Source organism: Pseudophryne corroboree, chromosome 6 (genome assembly GCF_028390025.1).
Source record: "Pseudophryne corroboree isolate aPseCor3 chromosome 6, aPseCor3.hap2, whole genome shotgun sequence".
NCBI lineage: Eukaryota > Metazoa > Chordata > Amphibia > Anura > Myobatrachidae > Pseudophryne > Pseudophryne corroboree.
Genome location: NC_086449.1, coordinates 30,335,922 through 30,355,517, shown reverse-complemented (window position 1 = coordinate 30,355,517; position 19,596 = coordinate 30,335,922). Strand labels below are relative to the sequence as shown.

General features: G+C 46.6%; 1 protein-coding gene across 1 annotated transcript in view; it reads right to left on the bottom strand.

Moving 5' to 3' along the window:
- Window positions 1-456: 456 nt before the first annotated feature.
- Window positions 457-19,596, bottom strand: part of LOC134934173 (extracellular calcium-sensing receptor-like) — a 36,600-nt gene continuing 17,460 nt past the window's right edge. The window contains exons 4-6 of the mRNA XM_063929667.1: window positions 8,589-8,816; window positions 8,328-8,451; window positions 457-1,382 (exon numbers count right to left, since the gene is read on the bottom strand). Of these exons, the coding sequence (XP_063785737.1) occupies window positions 457-1,382; window positions 8,328-8,451; window positions 8,589-8,816 (1,278 nt within the window). The remainder of the gene's footprint in view (window positions 1,383-8,327; window positions 8,452-8,588; window positions 8,817-19,596) is intronic.

Below are 19,596 nucleotides of genomic sequence, written 5' to 3'. Positions count from 1 at the left end.
CAAAACCCGAAAAATTTCAAGTGCACATCTCTAGTTTTTAGCCCATGAAGCCTAAAATTAAAGCAAATGCAAACACTGGTAATATATTAGCATTAGACCAGCTGGCTAGATGTGCCCATTTCATTATACCAGTCAGCAATTACATTCTGTGTGTGTCCTCTGGAGCATCACAAGGCTTCAACCCCAAAACTCTTACATCCATAGTAGATGAATATACAGTAGATGTCGCTATACATATAAACCATTTTAAATCAAAACCATTAACTGTCCTTATCAGCAGATTTATCCTCATATAAATATTTATTGAAGATTGTGTAGAGTTACTTGAGACACTGTGCACCACCATCAGTTCAACATACAAAAGACATAATGTAGCAACAAAAAGAATGTTTTCAATACTTTATAGCTTAAGTTTTAATATTAAACAATAACTAGGATTCTTGTTGATGCTTTTATCTATATCCTCCTGCTATTAGACTGATCTCTGTCTCTTCTCATGAGATGTTCCCTGGAGTTCATGTCAGGCCTGAACACTATGATGAAACATTTAGGCAAGAACATGCAGATCAGCAAAGCCCAACTGGAAGCCAGGATGGCAAATATTTCCATGGCCACCGTGTATTTACCCTGAGCACTGAGGGAGGCTGGGATAAAGGACACCCAGACACTGAGGAAGGCCAGCATGCTGAAGGTAATAAACTGGGCCTCATTGAATGTGTCAGGGAGTCTCCGAGCCTGGAAGGCAACAATGAAGCTAATGGTGGCCAGCAGAAAGAGATAACCCAGCATGGTCCAGAAGGCAATGGGGGAGCCTTCATTGCACTCAACAATGATGAGTCCAGGTTTGGTTTGCGTGTTGTACTTTGGGAAAGGAGGGGCAAGTGACAGCCAAGTGACACACAAGAGGAACTGTAAAAGGAAACAAGCAGAAATGATCATGTAGGACACTTGAGGTGTGGTCCATCTCCTCAGGGTACTGCCCGGTCTGGTGGCCATGAAAGCAAAGACCACCATCATAGTTTTTGCCAAAATGCAAGATATACAAAGGACAAAAACCAGGCCAAATGCAGCTTGGCGTAGTAGACAGTTCTCAGGTTCCGGATAGCCAATGAAAACTAAAGAGCAGAGAAAGCACAAAGACAAGGACACTAGCAGAAGACAGCTTAGAGAGTAATTGTTAGCTTTCACTATTGGTGTGTCCTTAGAGTAAATGAAAATCGATAATATTATAACAGGAATGGCTGAGGACAGTAAGCTTGTTCCTGCCAGTGCTGCACCTAATGGCTCTTCATAGTGCAGGTACTCTATGGGCTTCTGTACACATTCGGTTCTTTGAAGATTCGGCCACTGGTCCCACGGACACTTTAGACAATTAATAGAATCTGAGGTATAGAATAGCACAATTATTACATAATTCTTTTTTAGTTCTTGAGTGAAGAAAGGACATATAATTATTACAGTAACATAATTTGTGCACAGATATCACTATATCCAGCGATAGTTGCCATAATCTCAAGTTTCACTCAGTAAATAAAGGGCAAAGAGGTGTAAACAAACGTTACTACAGAATGAAGATTCTTCAATGCTTCTAACGTATTTCAGGATTTTCTGGATTTAAATTTGCACATCTCTTCTTTCAAGTTTATAGGGGTAATTCAGATCTGATCGCTAGGCAGCAATTTTTGGTGTCCTGCGATCAGATAGTCGCCGCCTACAGGGGGAGTGTATTTTAGCTGTGCAAGTGTGCGATCGCATGTGTAGAGGTGCTGTATAAACAGATCTTGTGCAGTCTTTGTGCAGCCCAGGACTTACTCAGCCGCTGCGATCACTTCAGCCTGTCCGGGACCGGAATTTACCTCAGACACTCGCCTTACCAATGCTTGGACACGCCTGCGTTTTTCCAGATACACCCTGAAAACGGTCAGTTGCCACCCACAAACGCCCTCTTCCTGTCAATCTCCTTGCGATCGCCTGTGAGATCGCTTTTTTCATACCATCCCGTCGCTGTGCACCGATGCCCGGTGCAGTTGTCCGACGTGCCTGCGCATTGCGGTGCATACGCATGCGCAGTTCAGAGCTGATCGTAGGCTGTGAGAAAATGCAGCCGAGCGGTCAGGTCTGAATTACCCCCATTATCACTTGCATACTTGTATTGTGTTCCAGAATTCTTTTTTTTTTCTTCTAAATACATATTATCTCTTTACTTTCATGTTACCATAGAAATCCAAAATTTCACATGAACATATTAGTATTAAAAGTAAAAAAGAATTTTGCAAAAGTGAACAAATTTACTTTTTAGTGGTGAAATATTGTTGACCTTGACCAAGCGTTAACTTTCGAGCAGAGCTTAAAAAAAAACATCTCAAACATGCAGTTTGCAGTTTTTTATACACTGCTTGACAACTGTTTTATCTGGGATGGGGTCAATAAGTTGACATTCAAAATGTTGACAGTTATAATGTTGACACCACAATGTTGACATTATTGAAATATTGACAAAGAACGTGTCAGCACCTGCAGAGTCTCGACACGTTCACAATGTCAACATATGAAATATTACCATGTGAAATGACAACATTCTGCATTAAGTAGAGGGAAAGGGATAGGCTGTGATAAGCAGAGGCTTAGGGCTAGGTTATGGCAGGGGAGGGTTAGAGCAGGGCAGTCGAGAGCCGGGCTGGGCCCAGGTACTTTTCAAGGGGCGTGACCTAATCACAGGAGGTGTGGTCTTGTACCCTTAGAAAAAAAAATACAGAAAAAAATAGTAGTTTAAGCACCTCCATGGCCACACTGCAGCCCAGTACACAGCAGAGTATGCTGGGCTGAGGAAAAGAGCTGCAGCTGCTGCTGCCAGGTAAGGGGGGAGGGGGCCTGGGCCCCTACTGGGCCCCTCCAACAGAACTGGGCCCGGGTAATTTGTACCCCCCCCCCTTTCTCGGCACCACTAGGTTAGAGTAATGCTGAGTACACACTGATAGATATACAGATGGAGCCCTCCTCATCTATCCCTTTAATAAGATTAATTGAGCCAGGGCAGTCGGACTTAATCCCCTGCTGTAATGACTTAATCCCCGGCTGTATTGTTCTCTCTGTATTGTATTGCAGCTGAGAACAATAGATGAAAGGCTTATGCTAATAAACCTTGGTGCACCATGGAGCACCAGAGAAGGCAAGATGAGCATGGCTCCATCTGTATATGCAGAACAATTGATCTGCAGATATATCTATAGACGGACTGGGCAGTGTGTTGTGCATACATACGACCCGGTCCGTGGTGACTGACGTCACGAACTGGACGGGCATTTACATGTGCCCACCCAGTTCAGCCGTCAATCACCGCCGGCTGCTGCAGTATATGTATGGGCGGTTGTCTGACCGCCGGTACACACACAACGTTGCACCAATATAACTGTAGATATATTGGTCATCGTATGTGCTTCAGGGCCGACGCGATGAGTCTGTGAATGACGGCGTTCACAGACATATCGCTGGTACACACTGGTCGACGGGCCAGCGATATACCGGTCGTTCTATGGATCAGCCGATATATCTGCCAGTGTGTATGCAGTTTAAGGCATAGGTGGGGAAGGATAAGGTTTGACTATGAGAAGAGAGGGTTAAGGTAGGCACTAGGGGAAGGGTTAGGGTTAGGCTTCAATAGGGTTAGGGTTCGGCAGTAGAGGGAGGTTAGAAAAAGGCACTAGACAAGTGGTTCCCAACCGTGGTCCTCAAGTACCCCCAACAGTTCATATTTTCCAGGTCTCCTCACAGGATTGCAAGTGAAATAATTTGCCCCACCTGTGGGTCTTGTAAAATGTGTCAGTGAGTACTGAATACACCTGTTTAACTTCTAGGTGACCTGGAAAACAGGAACTGTTGGGGGTACTTGAGGACCAAGGTTGGGAACCACTGCATTAGAGAGAGGGTTAGGGTTAGGCTGTTGTTGCAGAGTGTTAGGGTTAGGCATTGCAAAGAGAGGGTTTGGGTAAGGTAGTGGGAGGGGGCAGGGTTGGCCCACAAGGGTACAGGGGAAACCACCGGTGGACCCTACTGCCTGGGGGCCCACCCTCTCCTCTATGGATCAGGTTCTAGACTGTGCTGTTACTAATCTAGTACATTATCATGCATGCACTACAGTATTTAAAGTATATATTTTTATCTAGGGGGCCAACCCATGCAAAATGGTTATACAAACCAATGTGGTGGCTAGGCACACCCCTCTAGAGACTGGTCACACCCCTAAACATGGGCCTCTACCACTGTATTCCCCCGGTGGGCCCTACATGCCGCAGTCCGACACTGGGAGGGGGTAAGATTGCGGGGGGTGGTTAGGCTATGGGATGGGAGCAGAGGCGTCACTTACCAAAGAGACACCCAGTGTGTATAGTCCATCCATTTGCCATAGGTGCATGTCATGAAAGGGGGTGTGGTTCTCAGGAGGGGTGTGGTGTCACGGAAGGGCCATGGCTTTGTACCCCGCCCCTGTTTTCGTCATCCGGTGGGTGCGGGAGATGTTGGATGCCCCCGGAGACTGCTGTTGCAGTGCTAGCTCCTACACTTTGACAGGAGTCATGTGCTGCACGTAATGCTGCAGTGCAGCACCCAGCTCCTGTCACTGAGCTGGAGTCAGCTTTTTGGTGTCACCTTGTGGTGCTTCTGGATGGGAGGCTCAGGTTAAGCACTCTTTATCTACAGATGTGTCCTTATACATCCAGCCTCAATACACCATGCAGTGCCAGATGCCTGGTGCGAGTGAGTCACCATGCCCCATGCAACTCTGCTAATGGCGAGGGCGTCCTTTTAATGTGAAAATGTCTCTCAGTCGCAACTCGTACACACAAGGAAACTGTGCCGATTAATGTGATATATGACACTTGTATATAGTGTGTGACTGAGTCTGCATACGGAGAAGAACAGAACGTGCACTGGAAAAAATGTTGCAGTTGCTACATTGTAGCACTTCATGTACAGATTCAGAGACTCAGTCGCATACAGACAGTTACATTGCATTGCGACTAAGATGCATTTTTTTTGGGCAAAAAAATAAGCCAAAAAGACGCCAGAAGCTAGAAGATTATCAAGCGACCTGGTTGTATGGGGACACATCTGTATAAATAGATTCTAATACTGTGATTATTCTCTTACACTAAACCTTCAAAATTATTCTTACATTGATAATTTAGGCCTATCCACTACAATGTTCTTTCATCTATTAAGATTAGCGTAATATGGGCCTAATTCAGACCTGTTCGCTGTTGTACGAATTCGCAAGGTGGCCAATTATCGATTGACTGCGCATGCATATGGATTGTAGTGCGCACACGCGAGGTGAAACTGCGATAGAATTTAGCATCTCTTTTGATCGCTAGGCGTACGCAGGTTGATTGACAGGAAGAGGACGTTTGAGGGTAGTAACTGGCTGTTTTCTGGGTGTGTCAGGAAAAACGCAGGCGGTTTCAGGGCGGGTGTTTGACGTCAGCTCCGGCCCCGATCAGCCTGATTCTGTCGCACTGTAGGAGTAAGTCCTGGGCTACGCACACACTGCACAGACTGGAAAAATCATTTGATGGTGAGTGAGTTGCGAACAGATTTGCAGCTGACCGGCGTTTGCAAAGCCTTTTCGCACGGCGTACGCAGACTTGCAGAGGGTATTCACTCTGTCTGGGTGGCGACTATCTGAACGCAAACCTCCGCAAATTCGCAGAGGAACGATCAGGTCTGAATTAGGCTCTATATCTCTCATTATCCATCCACTGGTTTCTGTTATTCTACTGTAGAAAATGCAAAATACTTTGACTTACATTCAAGGCTATTAACCAAACTGCACTAACATACTGCACATCTCGTCACTCATCTCAAAATATCTCCCTACCTGACCTCTCCACTCATCCACACGTATTACTTGTTCCCACTCAAAATTACAGGACCTTCTTCAGGCTGCGCCCACTCTGTGGAATGCCCTCCCATGCACAATAAGACTCACCTCTAGTCTCCAAACCTTTGTACGTTCCCAGAAAACTCACCTCTTGAGACAAGCCTATCAAATTCCAGACCCACCCAGGGCCGAAACTAGGGGGGGGCTAGGGGGGCAGGCGACCTGGGCGCCGGATTGGAGGGGGCGCCGAGACCCCCTAACACCCGCCGCTGCACTTTTATAACTTTGAAACCCCCTTCTCCCGAGTGCCCAGCTCGGGGGGCGGGGTTTCGCGGAATGACGCGATTGCGTCGTGACGTCACGGCGCAAACGCGTCATGACGTCACGGCGCAAACGCGTCATTCCACGAAACCCCGCCGGAGGAGGGAGAAGGGGGAGCCGCGCAGACCGGACGAGGAGGGAGAGGCGGCTGAAGAGCGGCGAGAACCGCTTCAAATGTAAGTCAGCCCCTCTCCCTTCCTTCCTCTCTCTCTCTCTCTCTCTCTCCCTCCACCACCTGCCGCAATGTGTAAAATGGGGACCTGTGCCTGCCGCAATGTGTAAAATGGGGACCTGTGCCTGCCGCAATGTGTAAAATGGGGACACTTGCCAGCGTACTGTGTAAAATGGGGACCTGTGCCTGCCACAATGTGTAAAATGGGGACCTGTGCCTGCCGCAATGTGTAAAATGGGGACACTTGCCAGCGTACTGTGTAAAATGGGGACCTGTGCCTGCCGCAATGTGTAAAATGGGGACCTGTGCCTGCCGCAATGTGTAAAATGGGGACCTGTGCCTGCCGCAATGTGTAAAATGGGGACCTGTGCCTGCCGCAATGTGTAAAATGGGGACCTGTGCCTGCCGCAATGTGTAAAATGGGGACACTTTTTCCTGCCGCAATGTGTAAAATGGTGACACCTTTTCCTGCCGCAATGTGTAAAATGGGGACACTTTCCTGCCGCAATGTGTAAAATGGGGTCACTTGCCAGCGTACTGTGTAAAATGGGGACCTGTGCCTGCCGCAATGTGTAAAATGGGGACACTTTTTCCTGCCGCAATGTGTAAAATGGGGACACTTTTTCCTGCCGCAATGTGTAAAATGGGGTCACCTGTCTGCCGCAATGTGTAAAATGGGGAATGGGGACACTTGCCTGTCGTACTGTGTAAAATGGGGACACTTTTTCCTGGATATGAAATTTATGTTAGAAAAGGCAATTTTTCAGGTAAAAAAGTTCTGAAAGAGATATATATACATATATATATATATATATATATATATAATATTTTTATTCATGTATTTATTTATTTTAATTTTTTTTTATTATTTTTATTTATTTATTGTAAATTATTATTTTTTTTTTTGCGGGGGGGGGGGGGGGGGGTGTCAAATGACTACCTTGCCCCGGGTGACAAAAATCCTAGTTTCGGCCCTGCCCACCCACATAACCTTCACAGCTTCCCTATCTAATTACATCCTCTCTGTACAGTACATACAGTATAACCTCACATATTTTGTCTTTCTTTACTCTCACACCCTCCTGACTCTTGGCCAACATCGCTGTGTGATCACATCATACAACCCATTAAGAACCTAGCAATCTGGGGGACCATTATGTAACAGGTACCATCTATCCTTGTGTATCAATGCCTATTTCCCTATAGGTTGTAAGCTTGTGAGCAGGGCCCTCCTACCTCTATGTCTGTCTGGTTTTGCCCAGTTTGTTCTATTTTTGTTATTCTAATTGTAAAGCACAATGGAATATGCTGCACTATGGCCCTCATTCCGATTTGTTCACTCGTTCTTTTTCTTCGCATCGGTGCGATAAGTCGCAAACTGCGCATGCGCAATGTTCGCAGTGCGTCTGCACCAAGTAAATTAGCACAAAAGTTTGGTATTTTACTCACGGCTTAACGAAGATTTTTCATCGTTCTGGTGAACGGAGTGTGATTGACAGGAAGTGGGTGTTTCTGGGCGGAAACTGACCGTTTTATGGGTGTGTGTGAAAAAATGCAGGCGTTTCAGGGGAAAACGTGGGAGTGTCTGGAGAAACGGGGGAGTGTCTGGGCGAACGCTGGGCGTGTGTGTGACGTCAAACCAGGAACGAAACTGACTGAACTGATCGTAGTGGCAGAGTAAGTCTCGAGCTACTCGGAATCTGCAAAGAAATTTCTAATCGCTATTCTATCCGCAATTCTGCGAACCTTTCGTTCGCAATTCTGCACAGCTAATATTCACTCCCAGTAGGCGGCGGCTTAGCGTGTGCAAAGCTGCGAAAAGCAGCTAGCGAGCGAACAACTCGGAATGAGGGCCTATATAAGAAACTGTTAATAAATAATAAATAATTATAGAACAACAATTTATAATCTTTTAAAGACTCTAGTACCTCAGGAGGTATCTGAAGGTCCATCACTCACCTGTCTGGTTAGATATGTCTCCCTGTAGACAGGGGACACATTCAAAGCAACACACAGGTTGTCCTCTGATAGCCGCCTTCCTGGTACCTGGTGGACAGCTCTCACTGCAGACTGAGCGAGGGGTCTGGTGATAGGACACAATGGTTAGATTTTATATATTTTGGAAAACAGACATCATAAAGTGCCGCACCTCCTAGTGCACCATGTTATCTTCCAGGCAATTTTTTTTTATTAAAACTGATAGACTTTGCAAGGTCCCACCTCTTTTTTCCCCATAGTCCATGACAACTGACTTGAGTTGACGTTGAGAAATTGGCCAGAAGATCCGACTGTGTCATAACTGCCGACCTTAACGAGTCGCAGAGTCCCTTCCTGGGTCAGCTGCCAGTTCACAATGTCATAGATGGCGGGAATAGCTCCATATTCATCAAAATAAATGTCACTTCCGCTGCTCAGTGTGACCCTCACATTCCTTATATAGTGCAGGAGCTGTAAGGTAGACAGTACATTTATTTTATTTTATTTGAAAACATTTCACTTTATTGTATAGTTTCTGTTTAACTGTGTGCGCTTCTTTGTCTTTTCATTTGTGCTTCTGTGTATGTCTTTGTATCGGTGTGCCCATGCATCTCCTGCCAGATGGTGCAAAAAGGGTAGGCGTTCATCCGTAACAATGGGGGTCATTCTGAGTTGATCGCTAGCTGCATTCGTTCGCTGTGCAGCGATGAGGCAAAAAACGGCACTTCTGCGCATGCATATGTGGCGCAATGCGCACGCGCGTCGTACTATTACAAAGAACTATGTAGTTTCACACAGGGTCTAGCGAAGCTTTTCAGTCGCACTGCTGGCCGCAGAGTGATTGACAGGAAGTGGGCGTTTCTGGGTGGCAACTGACCGTTTTCAGGGAGTGTTCGGAAAAACGCAGGCGTGCCAGCAAAAACGCAGGCGTGGCTGGGCGAATGCAGTGCGTGTTTGTGAAATCAAAACCGGAACTGAACAGTCTGAAGTGATCGCAAGCGCTGAGTAGGTCTGAAGCTACTCTGAAACTGCACACATTTATTTTGTAGCCGCTCTGCTATCCCTTCGTTCGCACTTCTGCTAAGCTAAAATACACTCCCAGTGGGAGGCGGCATAGCGTTTGCATGAATGCTAAAAACTGCTAGCGAGCGATCAACTCGGAATGACCACCAATGTCTTGTATGTCAGACACATTGCTGGCATCCAGGTTGAGAACTAAACGGGCGACTCAAACCATTACATCCCTTCAAACTAAAACAGGGAACATAAGCTTTGACCCTGTTTGTTATTAATGATTCCTTCCATGCATTTTATAAGTCACTGTACAATCTTCAGGAAGGGGACTCAGTACAGATGCCCCATTCTTCAGCTGTACAGTCTTATTAGATTCTTGTAACTTACCCAAATTAAGCGATTCCTCTATTTCCAAACTTATTTCGCCAATTACAACAGAAGAGCTGGACACGGCTTTACAATCTCAAAAGCCATCCAAGGCTCCGGGCGCGGACGGTCTCCCAGCATCATATTTTAAATCATTCTCTGGAGTTTTGACCCCTCATTTGGTCTTTCTATTTAATAGAATTATGCAAGGAGAACGATTTCATAATGACACCCTAAAGTCTGTCGTCATTGTCATTTCCAAACCGCAAAAAGATACTACTTGCTGTGCAAATTACAGACCAATATCTCTGATTAATGCAGATCTTAAATTATTTGCGACAGTACTAGCAAATAGATCGAATTTATACCTGCAACAATTAATCGACACAGACCAAGTCGGTTTCGTACCAACTAGACAAGCTTTGGATAACACCCGTCGCACTGTCAATCCCTTTACTCATATTAACCGTCTTAACATGCCTGCTGTAATACTGTCATTAGACGCAGAGAAAGCCTTCGACAGGTTGTCCTGGCCTTTTATGTTCCAAGTACAGGTTGAGTCTCCCTTATCCAAAATGTTTGGGACCAGAGGTATTTTGGATATGGGATTTTTCCGTATTTTGGAATAATTGCATACCATAATGAGATATCATGGTGATGGTAGAGATGAGCGCCGGAAATTTTTCGGGTTTTGTGTTTTGGTTTTGGGTTCGGTTCCGCGGCCGTGTTTTGGGTTCGACCGCGTTTTGGCAAAACCTAACCGAATTTTTTTTGTCGGATTCGGGTGTGTTTTGGATTCGGGTGTTTTTTTCCAAAAAAACTAAAAAACAGCTTAAATCATAGAATTTGGGGGTCATTTTGATCCCAAAGTATTATTAACCTCAAAAACCATCATTTCCACTCATTTTCAGTCTATTCTGAATACCTCACACCTCACAATATTATTTTTAGTCCTAAAATTTGCACCGAGGTCGCTGGATGACTAAGCTAAGCGACCCTAGTGGCCGACACAAACACCTGGCCCATCTAGGAGTGGCACTGCAGTGTCACGCAGGATGTCCCTTCCAAAAAACCCTCCCCAAACAGCACATGACGCAAAGAAAAAAAGAGGCGCAATGAGGTAGCTGTGTGAGTAAGATAAGCGACCCTAGTGGCCGACACAAACACCGGGCCCATCTAGGAGTGGCACTGCAGTGTCACGCAGGATGTCCCTTCCAAAAAACCCTCCCCAAACAGCACATGACGCAAAGAAAAAAAGAGGCGCAATGAGGTAGCTGTGTGAGTAAGATAAGCGACCCTAGTGGCCGACACAAACACCGGGCCCATCTAGGAGTGGCACTGCAGTGTCACGCAGGATGGCCCTTCCAAAAAACCCTCCCCAAACAGCACATGACGCAAAGAAAAAGAAAAGAAAAAAGAGGTGCAAGATGGAATTGTCCTTGGGCCCTCCCACCCACCCTTATGTTGTATAAACAGGACATGCACACTTTAACCAACCCATCATTTCAGTGACAGGGTCTGCCACACGACTGTGACTGATATGACGGGTTGGTTTGGACCCCCACCAAAAAAGAAGCAATTAATCTCTCCTTGCACAAACTGGCTCTACAGAGGCAAGATGTCCACCTCATCATCATCCTCCGATATATCACCGTGTACATCCCGCTCCTCACAGATTATCAATTCGTCCCCACTTGAATCCACCATCTCAGCTCCCTGTGTACTTTGTGGAGGCAATTGCTGCTGGTCAATGTCTCCGTGGAGGAATTGATTATAATTCATTTTAATGAACATCATCTTCTCCACATTTTCTGGATGTAACCTCGTACGCCGATTGCTGACAAGGTGAGCGGCGGCACTAAACACTCTTTCGGAGTACACACTTGTGGGAGGGCAACTTAGGTAGAATAAAGCCAGTTTGTGCAAGGGCCTCCAAATTGCCTCTTTTTCCTGCCAGTATAAGTACGGACTGTGTGACGTGCCTACTTGGATGCGGTCACTCATATAATCCTCCACCATTCTTTCAATGTTGAGAGAATCATATGCAGTGACAGTAGACGACATGTCCGTAATCGTTGTCAGGTCCTTCAGTCCGGACCAGATGTCAGCATCAGCAGTCGCTCCAGACTGCCCTGCATCACCGCCAGCGGGTGGGCTCGGAATTCTGAGCCTTTTCCTCGCACCCCCAGTTGCGGGAGAATGTGAAGGAGGAGATGTTGACAGGTCGCGTTCCGCTTGACTTGACAATTTTCTCACCAGCAGGTCTTTCAACCCCAGCAGACTTGTGTCTGCCGGAAAGAGAGATCCAAGGTAGGCTTTAAATCTAGGATCGAGCACGGTGGCCAAAATGTAGTGCTCTGATTTCAACAGATTGACCACCCGTGAATCCTTGTTAAGCGAATTAAGGGCTCCATCCACAAGTCCCACATGCCTAGCGGAATCGCTCCGTGTTAGCTCCTCCTTCAATGTCTCCAGCTTCTTCTGCAAAAGCCTGATGAGGGGAATGACCTGACTCAGGCTGGCAGTGTCTGAACTGACTTCACGTGTGGCAAGTTCAAAGGGCATCAGAACCTTGCACAACGTTGAAATCATTCTCCACTGCGCTTGAGACAGGTGCATTCCACCTCCTATATCGTGCTCAATTGTATAGGCTTGAATGGCCTTTTGCTGCTCCTCCAACCTCTGAAGCATATAGAGGGTTGAATTCCACCTCGTTACCACTTCTTGCTTCAGATGATGGCAGGGCAGGTTCAGTAGTTTTTGGTGGTGCTCCAGTCTTCTGTACGTGGTGCCTGTACGCCGAAAGTGTCCCGCAATTCTTCTGGCCACCGACAGCATCTCTTGCACGCCCCTGTCGTTTTTTAAAAAATTCTGCACCACCAAATTCAAGGTATGTGCAAAACATGGGACGTGCTGGAATTTGCCCATATTTAATGCACACACAATATTGCTGGCGTTGTCCGATGCCACAAATCCACAGGAGAGTCCAATTGGGGTAAGCCATTCCGCGATGATCTTCCTCAGTTGCCGTAAGAGGTTTTCAGCTGTGTGCGTATTCTGGAAACCGGTGATACAAAGCGTAGCCTGCCTAGGAAAGAGTTGGCGTTTGCGAGATGCTGCTACTGGTGCCGCCGCTGCTGTTCTTGCGGCGGGAGTCCATACATCTACCCAGTGGGCTGTCACAGTCATATAGTCCTGACCCTGCCCTGCTCCACTTGTCCACATGTCCGTGGTTAAGTGGACATTGGGTACAACTGCATTTTTTAGGACACTGGTGAGTCTTTTTCTGACGTCCGTGTACATTCTCGGTATCGCCTGCCTAGAGAAGTGGAACCTAGATGGTATTTGGTAACGGGGGCACACTGCCTCAATAAATTGTCTAGTTCCCTGTGAACTAACGGCGGATACCGGACGCACGTCTAACACCAACATAGTTGTCAAGGCCTCAGTTATCCGCTTTGCAGCAGGATGACTGCTGTGATATTTCATCTTCCTCGCAAAGGACTGTTGGACAGTCAATTGCTTACTGGAAGTAGTACAAGTGGGCTTACGACTTCCCCTCTGGGATGACGATCGACTCCCAGCAGCAACAACAGCAGCGCCAGCAGCAGTAGGCATTACACTCAAGGATGCATCGGAGGAATCCCAGGCAGGAGAGGACTCGTCAGAATTGCCAGTGACATGGCCTGCAGGACTATTGGCATTCCTGGGTAAGGAGGAAATTGACACTGAGGGAGTTGGTGGGGTGGTTTGCGTGAGCTTGGTTACAAGAGGAAGGGATTTACTGGTCAGTGGACTGCTTCCGCTGTCACCCAAAGTTTTTGAACTTGTCACTGACTTATTATGAATGCGCTGCAGGTGACGTATAAGGGAGGATGTTCCGAGGTGGTTAACGTCCTTACCCCTACTTATTACAGCTTGACAAAGGCAACACACGGCTTGACAAATGTTGTCCGCATTTCTGGTGAAATACTTCCACACCGAAGAGCTGATTTTTTTTGTATTTTGACCAGGCATGTCAATGGCCCTATTCCTCCCACGGACAACAGGTGTCTCCCCGGGTGCCTGACTTAAACAAACCACCTCACCATCAGAATCCTCCTGGTCAATTTCCTCCCCAGCGCCAGCAACACCCATATCCTCCTCATCCTGGTGTACTTCAACACTGACATCTTCAATCTGACTATCAGGAACTGGACTGCGGGTGCTCCTTCCAGCACTTGCAGGGGGCGTGCAAATGGTGGAAGGCGCATGCTCTTCACGTCCAGTGTTGGGAAGGTCAGGCATCGCAACCGACACAATTGGACTCTCCTTGTGGATTTGGGATTTCGAAGAACGCACAGTTCTTTGCGGTGCTTTTGCCAGCTTGAGTCTTTTCAGTTTTCTAGCGAGAGGCTGAGTGCTTCCATCCTCATGTGAAGCTGAACCACTAGCCATGAACATAGGCCAGGGCCTCAGCCGTTCCTTGCCACTCCGTGTGGTAAATGGCATATTGGCAAGTTTACGCTTCTCCTCCGACAATTTTATTTTAGGTTTTGGAGTCCTTTTTTTACTGATATTTGGTGTTTTGGATTTGACATGCTCTGTACTATGACATTGGGCATCGGCCTTGGCAGACGACGTTGCTGGCATTTCATCATCTCGGCCATGACTAGTGGCAGCAGCTTCAGCACGAGGTGGAAGTGGATCTTGATCTTTCCCTAATTTTGGAACCTCAACATTTTTGTTCTCCATATTTTAATAGGCACAACTAAAAGGCACCTCAGGTAAACAATGGAGATGGATGGATACTAGTATACTTATGGATGGACTGCCGAGTGCCGACACAGAGGTAGCTACAGCCGTGGACTACCGTACTGTACTGTGTCTGCTGCTAATATAGACTGGATGATAATGAGATGTAGTATGTATAAAGAAGAAAGAAAAAAAAAACCACGGGTAGGTGGTATACAATTATGGATGGACTGCCGAGTGCCGACACAGAGGTAGCTACAGCCATGGACTACTGTACTGTGTCTGCTGCTAATATAGACTGGTTGATAATGAGATGTAGTATGTAATGTATAAAGAAGAAAGAAAAAAAAAACCATGGATAGGTGGTATACAATAATGGATGGACTGCCGAGTGCCGACACAGAGGTAGCTACAGCCGTGGACTACCGTACTGTACTGTGTCTGCTGCTAATATAGACTGGATGATAATGAGATGTAGTATGTATAAAGAAGAAAGAAAAAAAAAACCACGGTTAGGTGGTATACAATTATGGATGGACTGCCGTGTGCCGACACAGTGGTAGCTACAGCCGTGGACTACCGTACTGTACTGTGTCTGCTGCTAATATAGACTGGATGATAATGAGATGTAGTATGTATAAAGAAGAAAAAAAAAAAACCACGGGTAGGTGGTATACAATTATGCATGGACTGCCGAGTGCCGACACAGAGGTAGCTACAGCCGTGGACTACCGTACTGTGTCTGCTGCTAATATAGACTGGATGATAATGAGATGTAGTATGTAATGTATAAAGAAGAAAGAAAAAAAAAACCACGGGTAGGTGGTATACAATTATGGATGGACTGCCGAGTGCCGACACAGAGGTAGCTACAGCCGTGGACTACCGTACTGTGTCTGCTGCTAATATAGACTGGATGATAATGAGATGTAGTATGTATAAAGAAGAAAGAAAAAAAAAACCACGGGTAGGTGGTATACAATTATGGATGGACTGCCGAGTGCCGACACAGAGGTAGCTACAGCCGTGGACTACCGTACTGTACTGTGTCTGCTGCTAATATAGACTGGATGATAATGAGATGTAGTATGTATAAAGAAGAAAGAAAGAAAAAACCACGGGTAGGTGGTATACAATTATGGATGGACTGCCGAGTGCCGACACAGAGGTAGCTACAGCCGTGAACTACCGTACTGTGTCTGCTGCTAGTATAGACTGGATGATAAATAATGATATAAAAAATATATATATATCACTACTGCAGCCGGACAGGTATATATTATATAATGACGGACCTGCTGGACACTGTCAGCAGAATGAGTTTTTTAATTTTTATAGAATAAAAAAACACCACACAAGTCACACGACGAGTGTACTTTTTCAGACAGACAATCACAATATACTATACTGGTGGTCAGTGTGGTCAGGTCACTGGTCACAGTGGTCAGTGGTCAGTCACACTGGCAGTGGCACTCTGGCAGCAAAAGTGTGCACTGTTTAATATGTACTCCTGGCTCCTGCTATAACCTATAACTGCTCCCCAGTCTCCCCCACAATTAAGCTGTGTGAGCACAGTCAGATATTATACATAGATGATGCAGCACACTGGGCTGAGCACAGATATGGTATGTGAGTGTGACTGAGTCACTGTGTATCGTTTTTTTCAGGCAGAGAACAAGAACAGAACGGATTATTAAATAATAATAAATTATAAAACTGCACTGGTGGTCAGGTCACTGGTCATCAGTCACTAGTATAACTCCTCCTAAGCTCCAGTAAGTAAATGAAGTGTCTCACTCTCACTCTCCTATCTATTTTAATTTCTAAACGGAGAGGACGCCAGCCACGTCCTCTCCCTATCAATCTCAATGCACGTGTGAAAATGGCCGCGACGCGCGGCTCCTTATATAGAATCCGAGTCTCGCGATAGAATCCGAGCCTCGCGAGAATCCGACAGCGTGATGATGACGTTCGGGCGCGCTCGGGTTAACCGAGCAAGGCGGGAAGATCCGAGTCGCTCGGACCCGTGTAAAAAAACATGAAGTTCGGGCGGGTTCGGATTCAGAGAAACCGAACCCGCTCATCTCTAGGTGATGGGACCTAAATCTAAGCACAGAATGCATTTATGTTTCATATACACCTTATACACACAGCCTGAAGGTCATTTAATACAATATTTTTAGTAACTTTGTGTATTAAACAAAGTTTGTGTACATTGAGCCATCAAAAAACAAAGGTTTCTCTATCTCACTCTCACTCAAAAAAGACCGTATTTCGGAATATTCCGTATTTCGGAATATTTGGATATGGGATACTCAACCTGTATTGCAAACACATGGCTTTTGTGGTGATTTTTTACAGCAATACAAGCTCTATACTTTAATCCTACAGCAACTGTATCTGTTAACGGGCTTTCTTCAATGCCGATTGGTCTGAGTAATGGGACTAGACATGGCTGTCCGCTATCGCCTCTACGATATGCATTAAGCATTGAACCCTTGGCAGCCAAGATACGGAATAATCCAGATATTAAAGGAATCCCAGTCTCGGAATCAGAATATAAATTGTCAATGTTTGCAGATGATGTAACTGTTAACTCTGTCCTGCCCTTTAACGTCTCTCCCTAATTTGGAGGCTGAAGTGGCCTTATACGGCAAATACTCCAGATACAACGTCAACAAGACTAAATCCGAAGCCATGGCGTTCCACCTTACTCCCCCTACTCTGACACTCTTAGAATGTAATTTTGCATGTCTGTGGCGACCGAAATCTCTTAAATACCTGGGTATCCAAATTACAAAAAATTATGATCACCTGTACAATGCCAACTATGGCCCTCATTCCGAGTTGTTCGCTCGTTATTTTTCTTTGCATCGGTGCGATAAGTCGCAAACTGCGCATGCGCAATGTACGCAGTGCGTCTGCGCCAAGTAAATTAGCACAAAAGTTTGGTATTTTACTCACGGCTTAACGAAGATTTTTCATCGTTCTGGTGATCGGAGTGTGCTTGACAGGAAGTGGGTGTTTCTGGGCGGAAACTGACCGTTTTCTGGGTGTGTGTGAAAAAACGCTACAGTTTCTGGGAAAAACGCGGGAGTGTCTGGTGAAATGGGGGAGTGTCTGGGTGAACGCTGGGTGTGTTTGTGACGTCAAACCAGGAACGAAACTGACTGAACTGATCGCAGTGTAGGAGTAAGTCTGGAGCTACTCAGAAACTGCTAAGAAATTTCTAATCGCTATTCTAATCGCAATTCTGCAAACCTTTCGTTCGCAATTCTGCACAGCTAATATAAACTCCCAGTAGGCGGCGGCTTAGCGTGTGCAATGCTGCTAAAAGCAGCTAGGTAGCGAACAACTCGGAATGAGAGCCATTGTTCCTCTCTTGCAATCCATTAAATCTGATCTCACTAGATGGGCTCCCCTCTGTCTCTCCTAGACAGGGCGCATTAATTCTATCAAGATGAACATTTTGCCCGGGCTGATCAATTTATTTCAAACAATTCCTATCGTTGTACCGACAACATTTTTCCGTACAGTACAAACTTTGTTTAGTAATTTCACACGGCTGGGTAGAAAAACCTCACAATCATAGGCAATGCTTGGCTAAGTCTTCATCTAACGGAGGTCTGGGCCTCCCAATTTGTAAAAAATATTACCAGGCCACTCAGCTGAGTCATATGATATCATGTCCTGGCATGTGGCCACGGGTGATAAGACGTGGGTGAGCATAGAAAGCGATCTGATTGCTGATTTTCGAGTGGGATTTCTTCCATGGCTCCCTCCTCGTTTGAGACCAGCCTCAGTCCATACAGTTCCTTGTGTCAGAGCAACTCTGAGTGTTTGGGATAAATTAAACAAACGGTTAGATCTAGGTCCATACCCCTCTCCTTTGACACCTCTCTGGCGACATCCACACTTCCCTATGGGCTGTGTAGGACCATACATGCGTCCATTGGTTGCAGCAGGGATCACTAGTGCATCATATTTCTGGTGACTTTGTCCCTCGGACTTTTGATGAATTGAGGAGGAAATTTGGATTACAGACTAATCACCAATTTGAATACATGCAGATTGTTAGTTTTATCCATTCCGTTAGTAAATCACGGACATTTAGGGACCTTCGCCCCTTTGAGCGTCTGTGCACTTATGATCCGGGTCGAAAAGGAACTATATCTATCCTATATTCATTAGTAGCAACTCCACCGACCACAGAAAAAGAACCCTTCAAAGTGGCATGGGAAAAAGATTGAGGGAAATGTCCAGATGATGAGGTATGGTCAGACACTCGTCAAAGAGTAGCTAAAACCTCTTTTAACACCAACTTAAAGGAGAACTCTTATAAAATTTATACTCGTGGCAGAGGCGTCGGAATGGGGGGGGGGGGGGGGCGAGGGGGCAGCTCGCTCCTCCCAAACATAAGAGAGTCTCTGATATGCGTAAAACCTGCGTACTAGCCTCTGCGCCGGAGATCAGTGCCACCCGACTCCATAAGCGGCTTCGGCACCCTCTCTCCACCAGCAGCGCCGTTCCGCGCTTCGTGCTCCTTGGGGGATGAAGCAGAGGTCGGCCTCAGCATCTCATCACCGGGCACAGTTCCAGAAGTGCCCTCCTTGACAGTGGCTGTTAGGCGCCGGGGTCCACGCTGTCCTCGCGGCCCGGCGCCTAGCAACTAGGGACGCCGTGCGTGCATAGCCGCCGGCTCCCTAGAAACGCAGGGACGCCGAGCGGCTGAGCCGCCTGGACCCTGGCAACGGGGACGCCATGGACGGACTGCGTTCCCCGTTGCAGGGTCAGATTACTAGTTACACCCTGGTCTTGTGGGCATGCAGCAGGGCAGCTGCACAGCATTGGGGGCAATTAGACTGGGGGCATCTGATTGGAGGACTCTTTGTTAAATGCTTGGCATCCCCGTTGCCAGGGTCCAGGCGGCTCAGCCGCTTGGCGTCCCAGCGTTGCTAGGGAGCCGGCGGCTACGCACGCACGGCGTCCCTAGTTGCTAGGCGCCGGGCCGCGAGGACATCGCGGACCCTGGCGCCTAACAGTGGCGGATCCAAGGGAGGGAGGGGGTGGAGGACGTGGGCCTTTTTTAAAAGGAGATCAGCAGTCTGTGCCACCTCAATTTAATAGAGCCGACGGG